At 36.7% G+C, this 20,742-nt stretch overlaps 1 protein-coding gene across 1 annotated transcript in view; it reads left to right on the forward strand.

Moving 5' to 3' along the window:
• SHTN1 (shootin 1) overlaps nucleotides 1–20,742 on the forward strand; it is a 75,554-nt gene that overhangs the window by 37,438 nt on the left and 17,374 nt on the right. Inside the window, exons 8-12 of the mRNA XM_026704835.2 lie at nucleotides 200–294; nucleotides 8,524–8,670; nucleotides 9,484–9,637; nucleotides 11,463–11,562; nucleotides 19,757–19,842. Coding sequence (XP_026560620.2) covers nucleotides 200–294; nucleotides 8,524–8,670; nucleotides 9,484–9,637; nucleotides 11,463–11,562; nucleotides 19,757–19,842 — 582 coding nt within the window. The remainder of the gene's footprint in view (nucleotides 1–199; nucleotides 295–8,523; nucleotides 8,671–9,483; nucleotides 9,638–11,462; nucleotides 11,563–19,756; nucleotides 19,843–20,742) is intronic.

Genomic DNA, 20,742 nt, shown 5'->3' on the forward strand with positions numbered 1-20,742 from the left:
ATGTCTAGTTGCTTATGTAATTAATTACAACATTTCAAACACTGTAGCAGAAAAGAAGAAAATATCTTCCTTACAGCCATATTGCTACACTTTAAATAATCTTGTTTCATGGCGTATTTCATGGTTGTATTTTGTTTCACCACTGCTGCTGCAACCATCTGCCCTTCTTCCTTGTCCTCTTCCTTTTCATTCCACATAGTGTCTGTACTAGCAGTAGAAGAGTATGAAGAACTCCAAGACAACTTTGAGCTGGAAAAAAACTTACGGAAGAAGGCAGAAACCTTTGCACAAGAGGTATGGAAGTTAATAGCTTTTTCTGATCGGAGAACGGACCACAGCAAGCATTTTTTAAAATGTTCTAAAGAAACAATGGCTTTTTTTCAATTCCAGCTCTTTTCTGTTTAGTTCTTTGTTTTATAAATGGATACTTTATACAGACTATGTCAGGGATCTCCAACCTTGGCAACTTTAAGCCTGGAGGGCTTCGACTCCCAGAATTCTGGGAGTCGAAGTCCTCCAGGCTTAAAGTTGCCAGAGTTGGAGACCCCTGGGCTATGTGACAGTACAAAGATGGATTTAATAATAATAAGTTAATAAAAACCACACTGCAAAGTTCTCTTCAGATGAAAACTCTTCAGTACTGCAGTATATGGGTGTTTATTCTTATGGTTACTTGGGGAGTTTCTATCTATATTTGACCTTGACCATATTTCTCTGACTTTTTGGTAGAGATATTTTAACAGTGTACAATATCCAGCTTCTTGTGCAGAAGGCCAATGTTGTAATAGAATAGAATAGAATAGAATAGAATAGAATAGAATAGAATAGAATAGAATAGAATAGTTTATTGGCCAAGTGTAATGGGACACACAAAGAATTTGTCTTGGTGTAAATACTCTCAGTATACATAAAAGAAAAGATACATTCGTCAGGAGTTGAGAATCATAAGGAACGACACTTAATGATAGTCATAGGGTACAATAAGCAATCAATCATACTAGGAGACAGTCAATATAAATCGTAAGTATCTCAGCGACAAAGTTACAGTCATACAGTCACAAGTGGGAGGGGATGGGTGATAAGAAGCGATGACAAGGTGAACAGACTTTGTAATAGTTGAACAGGGTTGAGGGAATTATTTGTTTAGCAGAGTGATGGCTTTCGGGTAAAAACTGTTCTTGTATCTAGTTTGTTTTGGTGTGCAATGCTCTATAGCGTCATTTTGAATGAAGGAGTTGCAATAGTTTATGTCCGGGATGTGAAGGGTCTGTAAATATTTTCACAGCCCTCTTTTTGACTCGTGCAATATAAAGGTCCTTGATTGAAGGCAGGTGGGTAGTAATTGTTTTTTCTGCATTCCTAATTACTCTCTGAAGTCTGTGTCTGTCCTGTTGGGTTGCAGGACCAAATCAGACAGTTATAGAGATGCAGATGACAGACTCAGTCATTCCTCTTTAGAACTGGATCAGCAGCTCCTTCGGCAGCTTGAGCTTCCTGAGTTGGCGCAGAAAGAACATTCAATTGTTGTGCTTTTTTGATGACTTTTTGATATCCATTTTAGAGGTCCATTTTAGATCATGTGATATAGTAGAACCTACAAATTTGAAGGTCTCTATGGTTCATATGGTGTTGTCTAGTGTTGTAAGAGGTGGTAGTACAGGAGGGTTTCTTCTAAAGTCTACAACCATTTCTATGGTTTTGAGTGTGTTCAGTTCCAGATCAGTCTGGTTACACCACGAGGCAAGTTGTATAACCTCCTGTCTGTGTGCAGATTCGTTGTTGTTGCGAATGAGACCAATCACTGTTGTGTCATCAGCAAACTTCAGTATTTTAACAGATGGATCATTTGAGATGCAGTCATTGGTATATAGGGAGAAGAGAAGTGGAAAAAGTACACAGCCTTGTGGGGCCCCTGTGCTGATTGAACAGGTATCAGATGTGATTCACCTGCTGCTTCCTCTCTGTTAGGAAGCTTATGATTCACTTACAAGTGTGTTCAGGCACCACTAGTTGGTTTAATTTACTTAGAAGAGTGTCTGGAAAGATGGTATTGAATGCTGAAGTCTACAAAGAGGACCCTTGTGTAGGTATTTGGAGATTCAAGGTGTTGTAGGATGTAATGCAGAACCATGTTAACAGCATCATCTGGTGATCTATTTGTTCAGCATGCAAACCGCATGGGATCTAACAGCAGATCTGTGATGGTTTTCAGGTGGGACAGCACAAGTCTTTCAAAGATTTTCATAACTAGAAATGTTAGAGCAATTGGTTTGTAGTCATTCAGTTCCTTGATGGAGGGCTTCTTTGGCACTGGGATGACAGTAGAGTGTTTGGAGCAGGAAGGAACATAGCACATCTCTAGTGATCTATTGAAGATTTGGGTGAAGATGGGGGCCAAACGGTCAGCACAGACTTTTAAGCAAGAAGGAGTTATCTTGTCTGGCCCTGGTGCTTTTCAATGTCAAATGTATTGTCTGCCCGTGTGAGCCTTCCTTTTAGACTGACAGGGCTCATACCAGGATTGCATATTTGGCATATACTGTATTAAATTGACATTGATTCCCCTAGTCATAAATTAACTTTTTTTCTTCTCCATGAGTTTTTTTAATCATTAATCAGTGTACATTCTCAAAAAGACTGCTATACAGGCAAATAAGTACCATGGTTCCTTACATGATCATTAATTACCGTATGTACAATAATTTATTCATAAATTGAAATACAGTGTTTATTGTGCCACAATGTTTGAGGTAGTTTACAATACTCTAATAATCTATAAAATTAAAGCCATGATAGAGGGACATGAACTACATCCTTTTGTCCTTTTGTTTCTCTGAGGACCTAAAAATGCTGTTTTATCCTGTTGAAAGATTTAATTTTCTCATGATTCAGGTGGAATGTGTTCAGGTGGAATTAGTTTCAAAGAGGATTTATTCTATGGATTACATCATTAAGAAAGAAATCAGCAGTGTTGACATAATTAGGTTTTGCTTCTGGGGTGGATTGAACTTGAATAATTCATCAGCTCATTTACACATTTAGAAACCCTCCAGGTTTCATTATTCCTATAAATTATTTGGAAAATAAATATCCAGTGGAAAATAGATATGTTTATACAATTGAGAACTATTTTGACCATAACAGGTCATGGCAAAGCAGCAATTCATAAATACCATGGTTTATGATGTTGTCTCATAGAAGGTTTAAGACAACCTTGAAGCCTTGTTCAGTCCTGATCAGCAAAAGTCCGCTAAAGATAACAACATATCTATTTTAACCTTGATTTAAAAAACAACAACAAATTAATATTCTTTCCTTTTACTTTGAACAATCTTGATTTTTAGTCCATTCAAATAATGCCCTAGCCTAGAGCTTGATTTGTTTTAGTTTTTTCTTTCTCCCTTCTCATAAAATTCTTTACAGCTTTAACAGGACTCTTTTGTAAATCCATTATAGAAAAATTATCCAGATCATTCTTTAGATTTTTTATTTGTATATCCCTTTTGATTATTAAGTCATCTGCTGGTTTTATTTGTTTGTCCAGTAGAGCATCTCTTTCCATATCATTCTTGTAGCCTATTATTTTTAAATCTACTTTCAAATTAGTCTCAATCTTGCCTGATAAAACTTGTTATCTTCTGAAGTATCTTCAGATACAGTCATAGACTGTATCTTCTTGGTTCTTTGTTACAAAATATCTTTTAATAATAATCTTTTAATAATATAGTTTACTCCATTCTACATTAGTGAATCAAGTGCAAGTGTTCTCCTTTAATTGTAATCTTTTGTTCCTCTTGTTTCCTTCTAGTGTTCAACCTCAAAGTCTCAACCTATCATGTTTTTTTAAAAGGGAATCCAAAACACAAGCATTTTCTCATGGAAGAATTCTTATAATTAATTACAAAATATTTTTTTTAATATCTTGCTGTTAATCTGTAACTTTCCATAATCAAGATTCTAATCATCCTTTTACCATTTATTCCAAGAGAAAAAAAAATGTCCTTGGTCTTTTTATTTAAACTTCTTTAACTAAGGATTTAAGGAAACTCACCCATTGCTATAAAAACCTATTGATCCAAAGATTCCTAATAGTTGAAAAGCAGTTAATTAGCCATTTCTGAAAATCAATACAAAAGGAAATATGCAAACCAAGTCTCCTTTTCAAAGGCGCTGGCTGTAGTTTGAGCAAAACTGGCTACATTTTCAGAGCTTCAAATTCTTGGTCTTTGGCCTCCTCTTGAGGAGCCTTGTTGGCAAAGAGAAGTCTTCTTGTCCAGAGACGAATTACAAGAGCTATTTCTTCATTCTACCACAGCCACCTCTATTTTTTACCTCAGAAGTCCTTTTACTTTTTATTCCTAATTTTCTGTTCCCTCAGCTCCTCATAATGCAAAGAAATTGATTGAATGGTTGCAGTATTGGAAACATTAAGCAATAATCATATCAGTGGTGTTAGTTATTCTCATTCTAAGCCATGGTTTTTTTCAGAATATGAAATATGCTATGACATCAAACTCAAGCTCCATCCCTTACATACAAAAAGGGTAGAGTTTATGTCATTTTATATTTCATAATTTGTCTCCCTGCCCTGTCAACATAGGCAATTAGCTCCAGAACCTTCAAAATATAGAATTGTTCTTTTTTAAAAAAAAAAAATTATTGGAACTTTTAAAAAGAAGGGATGTCTAATTTTCAATAGATCCTCACCCAGAAGCAGAAACACATTATTGTTCAAGTCTCAGAATATCCACACTTCACTGATTTTATTTAATGTTTATAGTAAAACTATCTGTTTTTAATATGCTTGTTTTTGGGGGTGTAGAATGGAGAGTGATAGAGAGAAAAAATACCACATGTGTGGAAAAAACACTGTTTGCAAAATCAGTTATCTGTGTTGATGGTTGTATACGATGACATGTCCTGGTAACTTTTTTTAAATGTGTAGGAAAAAAATGTGTCCTACACGATTGTATGGTCTAAAAAAATAAGGGCAGGGATGAAATCTGAGACTGGGAGTAGAAAGGAAAAGACAGAAAGAATTTGCTTTCTTTCTTATCATTTAATTCCATTTTTCTCTATGTGTGTAACAAGAAAGATTCCATACATACAATGTGAATAATAGAGTTAGTTTTAAACTACAGTGACTGTCTTTAACTTGGTTACTTACAGTGCCCTTTTCATTATAGGTACCTTAATGGCAGACACTGTGTTTAAAATCCCTCCAGTGAACGTTTGCATGCAGAAAGATCAAATGCTGTTATCTGCTTTTTGTAATTGTAAAGAAAAAATGCTTATAATTCCAGACAGCCATGACCTCCTTGTATAGGAATTTTGCTCCTTTCATAAGATTGCATGCTATTGATCCAGATATATCAATGCACTGTATTAATAATAAGCTGCACAATAACTCTTCATTTAGATGCATTAATGGCTTTTAGGTTACTTTGTAATAGCCGATCCATTAATATGTAATATCTTTCTAATGGACTGAAAAACCCGCACTTACAGAAAGGTTCTTATGTGCAGACTAATCTATATAGGAAAAAAAACACCTGCTACACAGTATAACCATAATTAATGTAACATTCCATAGATTCAACTGTCATATGCAGGAATTGATAAGGTTAGGGTATGAGTGTGTTTATCTTTAGGAGCTTGAATCTATCACCTGCCAAACATGCTGGGAAATTTAACTTATCAGAGAAAAAGGCCAAGGTAAATATCAGCAGTAAAGCAATCTAATATTTTTAACTATTTTCAGGGAAACAGATGTAATATGTTATCTGCTTCACTTACCCTATAACCCCATGGTGACAAACATATGGCACACGCCAAAAGTGGTACGCAGAGCCATTACTACCAGCACACAAGTACTCGCCCAGAAAAGGTCTATTGTGCATGCGTACCCACCGCCTGCCCAACAGCTGATGCGCGCCCACCGCCTGCCCAACAGCTGATTGTCAGGTGTGTGGTGCACATGCGGTGGCACACAGGAGACAATCACCATGCGCAGAAGTGCCCAGCGTGGGTCACATGGGTTGCATGCGCAGGAAGCCCCATGTGCATTGCCTTCTGGGTGATGGCATGCGAACACAAGTAGGCAATTATTGGCACGGGAACCCAAAAGGGTTAGCCACCACTGCTATAACCTATTCTAATTCAAATAATAAATATTTTAAACCATGGCTCCAAGATTACTGATGATAACTAGTTCATGAAATTGACTCCCAATAACTGCCACTGATTTTCTTCTGGGTCAAGAAATGGAGACCTTATTTTTTTCTAATGAATAAGCCATCAGTAAACACTGGTTTAGATTTTTAATTTTTGAAATATTTTTGCCACTCATTATGGATTTTTTTTGTCAGGGAGGATATTAAAGAACATAGTCATGAGATTTGGCAAGAGAAAGGTTCATGAGAGCTGCAACCAAAAGTATAATTGGCTATGATTTTATCTCTCTCTTTCTCTCCCTCTCCATCCTTCTCTCTTTCTCTCTTTGTCCAGGACTAGAACAATCAAACGTAGAACAATCATTAAATTGGGACACACACTGATAAATCTTTTGGTGACTGGTGATTGATTAGCAGAGTATCTGATCTCCAGTAGTTTAACAATAAAAGAAAAGTTCCTTCAAGTTCCTTCACTCTTGTTGATTTCATAGACACTTTCATGAAGTTTTTTGGGCAACACAACTGGTTTTCTGACGGTCTTTCATTTAACTACTGACTTGTGCTAACCAGTCTGACCTTGATTAACTTCTCAGAATCAGAAAAGATCAGCTAGATAGAGGAATCTGCATTCCAGAGCAGGAATCCATCTCTTCAGAAAATAATTAATTTGCTGATATCAGGAAACTCTGAAGAAAATGGGCATAGATTTGTGGGTTAAATACTTTGTGTAGAAACTCCAGGTGCTTTTTTAAAGAGTTCCTGAAAGAGTTCCTGTTTCTCCTCTCCTCTATCCTACCTTCTTCCCCTCCCCTCCCCTCTCCCGTCCCATATTTAAAATGAGATTTAGTTTTGCTTCAGTTACATTGCCCTCTAAGATGTGCAAGAAGAAAAGCAGGTTGTGCTTCCGCTTGGAGTTCACCCAACTCTTTAAGCAATTGGTATGGTCTGTGTGACCACAATGAGCTATCTGTTAGGTAGAATAATAGGGAAATCAAAATCTGTCACTCAGTTCTGTCTTTTTCCCCATCTAGAAACAGAAGATTGGAAAGTAATAGGGAGCGTTTTTCAAAGCAATGCATAGATTTTTTTTTTCAATAAATAAATACATATACAAGTATCTGATTTTGTATTTTGTTAATGACATGATATTGAAGGGTGGTATGAATCAGCCAACCTGCTGTGGCTGTTATTTTATCTGGTAAATAAACAACATGGGACCATAAATAATGGACATTTTATTTCTGAGGCAGTAATTGTAAAATGTGTTTCTTCTTTAATCACCTTCTGGATCAATTTTCAGCAATTTAGAAATAATTATTGTTTTTTGTTTAGTAAAGCAGCATGGTCCAACATAGTGCCCTTATGATATATTGGACTATATATGCAATCACCCCACTCAGACCAGGAAAGCTGTAAAAGACAAACGATATTTGTCTTATACATAGCAGGCAATAGTTTACAGTATATATCTAACCTTTGTTTGTTTGACTTCTATGCTGTCTATCTCATGAAGGAAAGTCTAGGAGGCTTACAGTCAAATAATTAAAATACTATATAAAACATTAAAATCTTAAACAATGAATAAGAATCATACCGTTAAAAATTCAGCTAAAATTTGTTTAACCACAAAGGAAAGAAAGAGAGTATGCCTCTTTTGCAGCATAGATGGGATGGTGAATTCCTCAGATTAAGTATAATTGCTTTACTTTCTGATAATTTGTCATAAATGTATATTGTCTAATACATTGTTCATTAACAAGATACATGTGAAACCACATTAAGCGAAACCAATACATGTTGTTGTCAGATTTCTTAAATATGCATGCAAAATCTTTTGCATGTAAACAATTTGAAGTCCTACACCCTGAGACCAAATTCATCTTACATAGAAAAATAAATCAAATCATATATTTGATTGCCCAGAGTTCTTTCTGTGTACACTGGTATCCAGTATCCCAACACACTTATCAAATCATTTCTACATGTTTTGAATTTTCTTAAGTATTTGGCATAATTGAAGTTCTACTGCTTTGAAACTTTTTAATTCCTTCACTTAGTATTTCAGTGTTTCCATAGAATATATCCCATTGACAACTTGATGCAAGAAATGCAAGAAAATTAAGTGTATTTTCTATTCTGGTGCTATTTTAGGGATTGTCTCCACTCCATATTTTATTTGGTCACTTGAGATATTTCCAGTAGATAAAATTATAGAACCAGTCTTCTGATGCCTGACATAGCTGGACTTCTAGGTGCTCTAAAAGGAAACTGATTTTTCCATGCAGTCTGCTCAGATAAATGCAGTTTATTAAATAATCTGATTGACATTTTGTGTGGTTGTGTTTGGTAGATGTTTATTGAACAAAATAAGTTGAAACGGCAAAGTCAGTTGCTACAACAAAACTTTACCCCTGATGAGCAGCTTTCAAAAGCTGTAGATGAAAATGGCAAACTGACTCAAATGCTGGAGGAAGAGAGATTGCAACATCAACAGAAGGTAAGAAGCCTGCTCCCACCTTGGACATTTACTACGTTAGTTTCAGTATACTACATTTCCATCTGATATGTTGGATTAGGCTGAACTCATCTTTCATAGGTAAAATGTTACTTACAAAGTGGAGTGTTTTATATAGGTTAAAAAAAGTTTCCCAAAGATACATAATTAATGCTAAGCATCAAATTTTATGTTGCCTTGGAATCCAAATATTTCTTCATCAGGCCTTCACAATATGTAAATGAGTTAAGCTTGCTCACTCTAAACATGGCCTTCCATGAACTGATTAAACCTCTTGCTTTGAAATCTAGTATGCTGACTAATGGCAGAACATAATCCCAGGGTATACGCTTACCAGAGTGCATCTATACTGTTCGGGGTACTTGCAAAACCACTTTTTGGTTAAGAAGGGAGGTTATTTCATTTTTTAAAAAAGAATAATATATTGGCTTGTCTTTCCAAACTGCATGCAATTGGACTTTTCTTTCCTCCCTTGAAGTTTTGTTCCTTGTCCACAAATCCCAAGAAGACTTTGAGATCTGGGCCATGCTTGGGAGAACCAAAGTGTAATGGACAAAATAATCTTGACTATTTCACTGATGAAATTAAAAATCATATAAATGATTTTTGATAAATGGCATACATTGACACACCCATTTCTAGGATATTCCTTTAACTATTACACAACAAAATTAAAAACAATTAAATTCTGTGTCAAAAATTACATATCTGAGCTTTGAGGAATGCTTACTTCAGTGGTGATCCTGTCACTCATATATTAGATATTAATTGCAATTTTAAATTTGTCAATATTAGATTAAAGAATTGGAGGAACAATTATGTAATGAAGTTTTGCACAAAGAAATCAAGTCCCTTAAACAACAACTGGAACTTCTAGAAGAAGAAAAAAAAGAATTAGAGGAGAAGTATCAGAGTGCTGAAGAACAAATTAAAAACTTAAAGCATTCAGGTAAGCTAAATAAATACTTTTAGATATTTAGAAGATCATGTGGATGATGTTCTAAATATTACTAACGTATTCTTTACAGAAGTTTAGCCATTTGTTCATAACATTAACTTCCTTTGTTATTTCCTATCATGCAGTCTTCAATATAATGGTAGTTGTTAAGCTACATTTGCAGCCAAAACATCAAGACTCTTCAGTAAATTTTGGTACATTGCTGTTGTTTAACCAGATTAAGTTAATTGCATTTTACTGCCATTGAAATCAATGAAATTCAGATTACAAATGACCAACTCCTTTAGTTTCAGTGGAAGTGAAGTACAATGTGCCAGGTTTTGACCTTGGATATGTTTTGACATATAATTGTGATTTATGATAGCATCCAGTGAAAAAAGAAAACTTCTGTAGTACCTAACTAGGAACACTCTAGAAGTGAAAGCCATGAAGAGGTTTAAAAAGTATTAAATTGTATCTATCCTTGGAAATCATGAATATATTTTAAAATATATGTATTTAGAACTTCACAGTTAGTTGAAAAGCATGGGTGTGAAGGTTTTGTTTCCCCCCTGTTGTTTTATGAGCCTTCATATGATTGACATTTTAAAAAGTAAATGCTTTGTCAAAGGCTATGCAGAAGAAATTAGCTTTGCAACTCCCATGGGTGTTAATGGCTAAAATCCATGGGAACTGTGTGGCTAATTCCCTGCACTTGAGGCTAAACATTTACCCCTCACTATCTAACTGCTGAAGCTGTCTGACTTGCTGGCTATTATTTGTCCAGTTTACAGGCTAAAACAAGACAGCAGAAGCACTGACAAAACCACTTAAAATACATACAGTGTGAATCAACTACTGTGATTTAGTTGTTACCAAAGAATTATTTACCAGGATGGTGCCTGACCAGCTTACAGCATCGTACCTATTAAGTGCTAAAAACTGTAATTTACTACTTTTTATCTAAGATTGCCATTTCTTAATAAATTCAAAATACATTTACCAGCAGGGGAAGTACTGTTTAACTATCCTAAAGCAGCTGGATTATGTGGATGGAAAATGTCAAAAGAAAAACATACAAATGCCTTTGTACAAAGTCCTAAAACTCTAGTGATGTGTGTTAAATTAATCGCAGCTAGTAAGGTTACTGGAAAACCTATGGAAATTGCTAAGGATACTCACCGAGGCACTACTGCAGGATGTGCAATAAATTACTTCAGTGTGTATACTGACTATGTTGCAGCATGATGGCATTTCATAATGACTTCGCAATTCAGTTATGACCTGAATACCAAAATAGTGATTGTCTAGCAAATAAAAAACTGGGTAGAAAGAAACTAGTAATGATTCTTTGCAGGATTTTTTAAAGTACTATTTAAGGAATTATTTAAGACTGAAGCAGAGTGTTATAAAATATGAGTACACACAATCAAATCAGTACTATGCTTTGTCATTTTAAAAATAAAAGCTTCTGTCTTATCACCCAATCAGGTATTCTAGAATTATCTTCAAATTCAACAGTGTAGTTTAGCAGAGGGTGATATGATAGTAAAAAAAAAAATGACATGGAGATTTCCAGATATTAAGTCAGCAAGAAGAGGCTTTGCTCATCACCTTCAATGTCTGTTCCAGGATTATAGTGTATCTATTTATACAAAACTGGGTAAAAGTCTAGAATAATTATGGGAAACATTGAGCACTCAAATTTCTAGAGACGCTTGGTTAAAAAAATGTCAACTTTTAACATCAATTAGCCCACCGATTAATGGATGGACCATTTTTAAATATATATGTACAGAAGTACTTTAAGTGAAGATTCAGTTCTCTCTTTGTACAGTTGATGAACTTGAAAAACGAGTACACCAGTCAGAAAATCCAGTGCCACCTCCACCTCCACCCCTCCCACCTCCACTTCCTCCGCCTCCTAATCCAATCAAGTAAGTATCATGCACATGTTTTAAACCCATTGCCTAGGCTTAAGTGTTTATTACACTGAATTTGAAGTATAAGAAGAACCATAGGAATGTAAGTATCATATGTAACGTGGCTTTCATTGAGTTTGAGGCAATCTGATGGTACAAGATAGGCAATCAACTGTCTTATTTCTGGTGACTTTGGCCAAATCATTAGCTCCCTATAGTGTGCCAGTTCAAGCTGATAAAAGAGATCATCTGCTTTGGGAAAGGAGGGGTATCAAAATAATGAGGGAAAGACAAAATGGGTCTGAGAACACTTTTGAAAAGATGTCAGAAGGAGAACCTTGTGTCTTTACCGCTTTTGACTCTGAACTTGAGTTAGCCTTATCAAATGTGCACCACCACCCCCAATTACGACTAAGGGAATATATATTTTAACAACAATAAAAATGAGCTATCTCTATTCTACATATCTTTGACTACAGAGTAATCTGTTGAGACCCCAGGATGAGAGAAGAGTGGTCATTGTTATCTGAAAATCGCTTAGTTGACCCATGGCAACAGATGTAAGACTGTTCATTAAATTGGTCTCTAGGGATCAGTTGAGATTGCTGCTGGACTTATGATCTTGGGGACTTTAATCTGCCTTTTCTGAGGGTTGGATCTGAGGTGGATCATGAATTCATGATGTGGTCCTATGACCTAGGACAGTGGTCACACACCAGAACTGTTGTCTCTGTCAGAGCAGTGGGTATGTAATTAGAAATTGGGCAGCTTTCAGTGTCATAATCAGATCATGCCCTGATTACCATGGGCTTCTATTGTGCCACTATCCTCTGCAAAGAGGTTGAATGAATTAGAATGGCTGAATGAATTAGTGTCAAACTGGTGGCCCACGGGCCGGATGCGTCATGTGCAGGCCACGCCCACCCCAGCTCTGTGAAGGGAAAAAACACAATGAAACATCACGAGATGGCAACGTGATGCCTCAAGTTTGACACCCGTGAATTAGAAGATCATTCTATGGGTGGTTGATGGACCCAGATGGGTTTAAGAAGGTGCTTTGGTTGTTCCTACTGATCAGCTACATAGTCCATCTGAAGTCTTGGTCATGCTTGGAATTAGAGAAAGACAGGCTTTGAATCAAATTCTGCCTAAAAAAACCTTCTTTTCTCATGGTTCCTATTATTTCCCATGGCTCATGGAAGAGCTAAGGCAATTAAAACAAGACAGATGTCTAGAGCAGTGGTAGTCAACCTGGTCCCTACCACTCACTAGTGGGCGATCCAGCTTTCATGGTGGATGGTAGGGATTTTGTCCCCTACTTTATAAATCACCATTACTGTGGAACCGGTGGGCGGTTAGAGAAAATTTTACTACTAACAGAGATACAAAAGTGGGTGGTAGGTATAAAAAGGTTGACTACCCCTGGTCTAGAGTATTGCTGGCATTCTCCAGGGTTGTTCTTTTACCTCTTAATGAAGCTTCCAAAAACTATTGCTGGGCCCCATTGTACAATCTTCCCTTGTATCTAGCCTCCCATTCTTGGGGAAGGCAATTAAGAAGATAGCTGCAAAGCAGCTTCAGAGAACTTTGAATGAAGTGGGTTATCTGTATATTTTTCAGTAAGGATACAGATCAAGATATGGGATAGAAATGGCATTGGTTGTACTTTTGGATGATCTCTATTGCGTGAGCAGAATGACAGTTATGCATCCAACCTTGCTTTACTTGATCTCTCAGCAGCTTTTGATACCATTCACCATGGTGTCCTTATGGATCAACTCAAAAGATCTGGTGAGCAGCACAGTGTTATGCTAGTTCAGTTCCTTCTGCAGGATTGATTCAAATCTGTGGTGATTGGGGAAGAGAGACCCTGCCCACGGCCCTTACTGATTACACTAATGCAAGACTGCAGTTAAAGTAAGAATCTGTTAAAAGTTTGGATGTCATTATTACCTATATCATAAACTTTCATTGCAGTCAGCTAGATGTTCAGACTGGATTTGGCATTTTTATCCACCTTTCAAGTCTTTCCAAAGGACCTAGGATAGGCAGATGTGGATGTTTTATGGCAGTGGTAGCTAACCTTTATGGCTTCCTGTGCCAGAAAGTGTGCGCGTGCTTGCACATTCGCGCTCGCGTGCCAGCATCCAGAAGGCAATGCTTGCCCCCCCCGACCCCTACACATGCGCGTGCAATCCCTACCCACTCCCACTGTCCCCTTACCTGTACTGTGCTTCACAGCTGATTTTTGGCTGGATTGAGGCCTTTTTCGGCCTCCCAAAGGCCCCATTTCGTCACTTCTGGTATTTTCAGAAAAACAGGAAGTGATGAAATGGGGCTAGTTTTTGGCCTGCAAAGCCTGCAGAAGCCTTCCTCAAGCCTTTGGGAGGCCGAAGAAGGCCTCAAACCAGCCAAAAATCAGGTGTGAGGCGTGCACATGCACAGTGAGGTAAATTTACCTGCAGCTCGCGTGCCGGCACAAATGGCTGTGTGTGCCACCTGTGGCACGCGTGCCATAGGTTCGCCATCACGGTTTTATGGTGTTAGAAGGATCATTGCAGGATGTAAACTGTTCCAAGTAAAGCCCCCCTTTGGACTGATGGTGAATTTGTCAATGCTGATGGTATTCAAATAGTACTCCAGTTGTTTTGGGATTGCATCCAAGCACCTATTACTGTTGATACTACCTTTGCTTTCTTATTCCACAGTCATTCTATTTCTATTTGCAGGACTTTGTATATTGTTATCTTCTCTAGTTCCTTCTATTCTATTCTGCTGTCTCCAGGCTATGTCCACTATCCACTTTTGGGGGGTCTTTCTTATCAACAGTTGTTAAGTTTGGCATATTAGGTGGCAAGTGTCTATCAGTTTGAATTCTAAAATTCCAGAACAGTTTAGCTTCTTCATTTTTGATTATTTTCTCTATTTTATGGTTCCGCCAGTTCTTGCTTGAAGGCAAATGGTATTTATTGCAGATCTTCCAATGCTTCTAATTATTTTTGCTGCTTTGTCATGCCATTTTTTTGTACTCAGTCTGTGCATTCTTCTTGCAGCAGCTAACCAAATGTCTACTATTTCTTCAGCTTCTTTGCAGAGGCAATAGATGCTATTATTACAGCTGCTATTTTAAAAGATAATACCAAGTTTGAGGCAAAAGACTATATACCTATACAGGAGAAAAAAATTCCCAGAAGAAATACAATTCTGTGCATCTTCTGCAGTGGAAATACAATCAAAGTTAAATTTTATCTTATCCTGTTGAAATAACAGCTTACTATTATAGTTAATGAAAATTTGGCACACTCTCCCATGTCTTCTATAGTAATGAAATTGACGTGTTTCAATGCTAGCTTGATAAGTGCCTGCTTTCAATAAATACTATGGAGTCCTTGGTGCTCTCTGACCTTGGTTGTTTGCTTGCAGACGTTTCATTACCCAACTAGATAACATCATTCTCTTCTATTGGAATAAACACTATGTATAGATTTAAGTGAAAGAATCAAGTTATTTTCCCATCAGTTTTCTTCATGGTTCAGTCTTGGCCTTGCTTTTAAATCACTTCAGCTATCTACTAATAGATACTCATTATTTAACAGTTATTTTATGTGCATCTTTCTGGTTCTTAAATCAATCTGGACTTTCATGTACATGTACTTAATATTCAATCCTTTTTTTATTCCACACGAAACCATGTCCCTTGATTATTCCAAGGCCAATCCTGGTATTGTCTTTTTACTTTTAGTTTCCTTAGAATTTTTCTATACCCAGATCAAGTGGCTATCAGCTGAGCCTTTTTCTACGACTGCCATTTCAGAAATCAAATCAATTATACAATTGCAAATTATAACATTAAAAATAGCAAAGTGTGGACTTTTAAAAGATGCATTTTATATCAGTCAGTGAATATATATTAATTGTATTTCAATTTAGACTGTACTACATAGTTATAGTTGCTTCTGAAACCTCACATTTTTTCATGGCATTTTCTAAAAAGACCTTTTCTGGCCTTCACTTAACCTAAGGAGACAATCTTGCCTCTAGTTCAGAGCCCCCCAACCTTTTGGGCACCAGGGACCAGTTGCGTGGAGACAGTTTTTTCTGCAGACTGGAGGGTACATGGTTTTTCATGCTGCTTGCATCCCACGGATGGGGCTTCACTTGTTTGCATGGCCCAGTTTATGTCATGCCCCAGAAAGGTACCACTCCACGGATTGGTGTTAAGGACCCCTGCTGTAGTTAGATGTGCAAACAGAGTAATTAGGTGTTCCAGAATTCACCTCTGTACAAGAAGCTTGCATCCGATCCATACTATGCCAAAATAAAGTGGCAAATAGCTGCCAATCTTACAGAAATTTTCTGAAGACCCTTGGCCATCTTCTCCCATGTGCAACATCTTCAGGGGACCTGGGCCAACAGCTGAGCAGTTCTGAGTCCTTAGGGAGTCTTTGTTTTAAAGAATTGCAGCTCTGTCAGTGGAAAGGATATGAACAACGCTGAATGATCTTAAGAAGAGGAACAAAGCTTTCTTCTAGAAATCCACATTTAAAATTCAGACAATGGGGCAGCTTGTCCAGCATTGCCTACTAGTGCCCAAGAAAATCAAAGATGCTCATTTGATCTATCTCTGGTAAAGTGAAGTAGGCCATCATCCAGCCTTGCTGGTAAAAGACATTCCTATGGGAAAAGATCCACTTGAATGCTTTGCAGACTGGCATCTTTATTCCAAAAACACACATTCCATATGTATTCAGGTGAAGGACACCTCTGTAACACTGGTGCTTTCAAGGATTGAGAAAAGAAATGTGAATCCAAAAATGGAATCTGAAAAATTGCTTGAGGTGGAGACCAAGGCTATGCTCTTTTTGGCTTTCTTTCTCCAGAATGAAAGCTTTCAGTTTGGGCAGCCTATCTTTCCAAGTGGAAAGTTCCATTGCAACTTCATTGCAATGCCCTAACCCTTAATTTTCATCAAGCAGTGGCATTACCTTTCAAATTTGGGGTTTTTGTGGATTTGATACTTTCAGTGAGACCGGAATCTTGTGACCAGAAAAACTCTTTGCTACACTGATCAAGACAAAAGAGTAAAACGGATTTCCCCATTCTAGGAAGATCAGTCAATATACATTGCTCCTTTACAAGATTGCTTCTTATAAGACTGGTGAAAATGTGTTTGGTTGTAGCCTGGTGAACATGATAGGATGTCTTTAAACTGAATCCTGGGGTGGTTAAAGATGAAAACTCTGAAGTAAGACTCTCAAATAAAGGCCTTTGTGTTTTAGAAGGAAGTGAGAGAGTTGCTATAAATAGGAGCTAATCAACCATTCAATGAAAAATCAGTAAAAAACATTAGGTCACAGAATTCCTCTTATTCAGTATATAAACACTAATGGGTAGAGTATTGGAAATAAGCAAAGCAGACTTCAGTTGCCCTGTAATTCAGTCACTTCCAATTCTTTGTGACTCAATGAACATCATTTTCTCAGGTTCGTCTGTTAGTAACTGCTTTTTTGAGTTTTGGTAATTTCATACGTATGTCTTCCGTGGTAGTTTTTAATCTCCTTGTCTTCTGTTGGCCTTTTTTCAGTTGCCTTTAATTTTTCCAAACATCAGTGCTTCCTCTAGTACTTTTGTATTAGCATTAGGTGTTCAAAATATTTAAGTTGTAATTTCATTATTCATGTCCCCAGAGTAGTCTTGTTTTTACTTCCTCTGGTTTTTCTTTCAGTCCATTGTATTCTTAACTATTTTCTCCAACACCACAATTCAGAGGCATCATTTTTTTCTTTGTTCAGCTTTCCTGTTAATTCAGCTTCCACAGACATGTTACAACTGGGAAAATATAGCCCTGACAATAAGTAGCTTTATTATCAATGTGATGTCTCTGTTCTTTAATATTTTGTCTGAATTCGTCATAGTATTTTTTTCCCCAAATAGCGGACATTACTTTATTTCCTGTCACTATACCTGTGAATTCTTAAGACCAAGAAGATAAAGTCTCTTTATTATTTCAGTTTCTGTTCTGTCATTTGACACAGGGTTGGCATTGCCCATTGATATAATTTTAATTTTTTTTCACAATTGAGCAGCAGATTAAGTTATTCATTATTTTACATTCTGTAAGGGGCTTCTTAAATTTTTCTCACTTCCAGCCACGCTATGCTAGTCATCAACTTATTGTTGATGTTTCTTCTGACAACTTTAATTCCAATTTCTATTTCTTCTGTTACAGAATTTTTCATAGTTTATTTTGCATATATAGCAACTGCAGTAGCACTTAGACTTATATACCGCTTCACAGTGCTTTACAGCCCTTTCTAAGTGGTTTAAAGAGTCAGCATATTACTCCCAACAATCTGAGTCCTCATTTTACTGACCTTGAGCTGATGGGACTTGAACTGCCAAACTGCTAACAGTCAGCAGAAGTAGCCTGCAGTACTGCACTCTAACCACTGCACCACCACAGCTCTTATATGGTAAATAAATAACTGTGCACACTCCCAATTTTGAATAATTTTGTTACTCCATATGTCACTGGAACTGTTGCTGCCTGATCATCACTCAGCTTGAGTATAGAAGGCAAATACCACGCGTGTAATGAACATCAAATAGTATGATATCCATGGTTGAAAAAGAGATATAGAAGCTGATAGAAAATTCATGTGAGTGAATTTGGCAACACTGTAGAGAATATATAGGTTAAAAAAGTAAATGACAAATGAAAGCAGTGCTACTGTTAGCGCCAACTATTGGCTAATCTAACAAGAAGTATGCAGTAGTAGTGATGGGTAACTAATTACCCTGACCCAAGCTTAGAAACAAACTTTCTTTGGTATAAAAATTCCTGACTGCTATTGCTGAAAATTTCTTCTGCAGGACATGGAAAAGAACCTGCGTAGTTTAATTTAATATTAACAAATAGGCAGGACCTGATGAAGTGCATTGACTTCAGATAAGTTAATCATAAATGCAGTCAGGTTTCATATGTACACAAGCAAACCTACTGGCAAGATACTAAAAACAGAGAGATAGGGAAAAATCAAAGATGAGTTCAGGAAGGTTTTATAGATAGGAAGGATTTCTCTAGATGGAAGTGATAATGGCTACAGATTGCTTTATTCTAGCAACTTTAATGGGCAATCCCCAGCACCTCCTGCCTCATTGGTTTATTATTCTATTTTTCATTGTAATTTCCATTTCTATTATTTTAGAAATATTTATCTTTTATGATTTTAATGCTTTTAATGTTATAAGCTGCCCAGAGTTGCTTTGAAAAAAGATGGGCAGGAAAATATCCATTATCTTATCTCATATATATATGAATATATATGCAGCATGACACCGTAACACAAGTTAACTTTTATGCTTTGGAGTAATTCTCACAGTTCTAAAATTCTACTTATTTTCTAAATGTTGCAGGTAGCAAGAATGTTTCAAAAACTCTGGATTTATGTATTCATTACCTGTTCTTTAACATTTTGAACGATACCTAAGGAAACCAGGTTCACATGCTTAATAACAATGTTTTCTCCCTTTTAAAAGCCTTTAGAAAAGAAAAGAAAAGAATTGACAACAAATACCTCATATTTTATTAAATATTGACTTGTCAGTGCCTGTTTAAAATTAATATCATGCTTTGGAGATAGAATGCAAGCATGGATACTGTGAGGGCTTTATTTTCCATTCTCATTTTGTTTGTTTATCAGTAGGCCTGTTCCAGCAAACACATACTGTAGAAAGGAGGGGACATTATAGAGGTACCCCGCTGGGTAATATTGTTCTCTGGAGAGTAATGTGTCACATTAACATTCTAACCCTTCAATTTTTTATTCTGTACAATAGCTTTATTTTGTCACACATGTCACTCTGCCACATTACCTTTTTAATATTCACATCTTGAGTGTTTTTCATTATGCCTTGACAACAGCAATAGCGAAACAAATGATATACAAGCTGTATTTTTAGGAGGTGCAACATTTCTGTCTCAACCTGGCAATGTTTGAACACTTGTTAATAAAAGCACTAGCTGTTTGTGGGTTAATGCCAGTTCTTTTCACAAAGTCGGGTTATAGAAACAGGCCCCAATCCCAGAAATATTTATGTCCTTATGACAGTGGGACTATAGGTGGCTAAGATCCCAAAAGCTCTTTAAGTACTGGGGTCATGTTCAAGAGAAAGCTGTGTGATTGTCCCCATCTTCTCTTTCTGAAAGGTCTCTGATGTCAATGATTCGTAAGAAGTCTCATCCAAATAGCAACTTGACCAAAAAAGAAAAAGCCTCTTCTCAACAACAATCAGGTATAGTGTATTTTAAATGAATCATTTTGTCACAGCACAATATTGCACCTTCTAGGCACTTTAAATAAAACAAACCAATTTTAAGAACATTTCTATTCACCGAAAGCCAATACAAACAAGCAGGGTTTTTTTGCTATGAATAATTGTGGTGGTGGGCTCAAAAATATAAAACAGAACATTTCTAAATCGCAAGGGAGCAGATTCTGCTGTGAAATACAGCCTACCTAATATACTGAAGCTGAGTTTCTGTGTTTGATTAGTATGCGTAACCTTGTTTGTACCTGCTGATTCCTTCAGACTGATTTCTTGTGATGAACAATCAGATAATCATAGCATCACATTCTGAACATCTTTCTTTCTACTGCAATTGTGTTATGGCAGACCATAGAATTACAATTAAAAGCACTCCTATTGTAGGATCCACAATGCAACAACTTGCAATCCTAGGGGCCAGATGTGACTGCCAGGCTATCTGGTATTCTCCATATCAAATTGTTTGTCCTATAAAATAATCTGTGCTACTCTTCAGCATGCTAATGTGGTAGTTTCCCACCAAGCCTTCCAGACAGACAGACAGACAGACAGACAGACAGATATTTGATATAGATATCATCTTCCATTCTGATTGGAGAGCTGCAGGGTTTTAAGTAGATAGGAAAGAAACACAATGGATACAAAAAGTGTGTTAAAGATTAAATTAACAAAGGCCATGAAGACAGAGGGAGGATGGAAGATAATGTATTCTGGATTCTGGAGAGGATGAAGGAAAAAGTAAAGGAAGCAACAGAGTGATGAAAGGAGAGAAGGAGAGATGTTATGTTAGATTTCTGTGTCTTTGTAGTATTTTGCTTGATAGACCTCTGAAGTCTTGGTTCAGAGCTGCCATTCTTTTGTTTTGGG

Source organism: Pseudonaja textilis, chromosome 4 (genome assembly GCF_049901715.1).
Source record: "Pseudonaja textilis isolate UNSWEBS1 chromosome 4, rPseTex1.2, whole genome shotgun sequence".
Classification (NCBI taxonomy): Eukaryota; Metazoa; Chordata; class Lepidosauria; order Squamata; family Elapidae; genus Pseudonaja; species Pseudonaja textilis.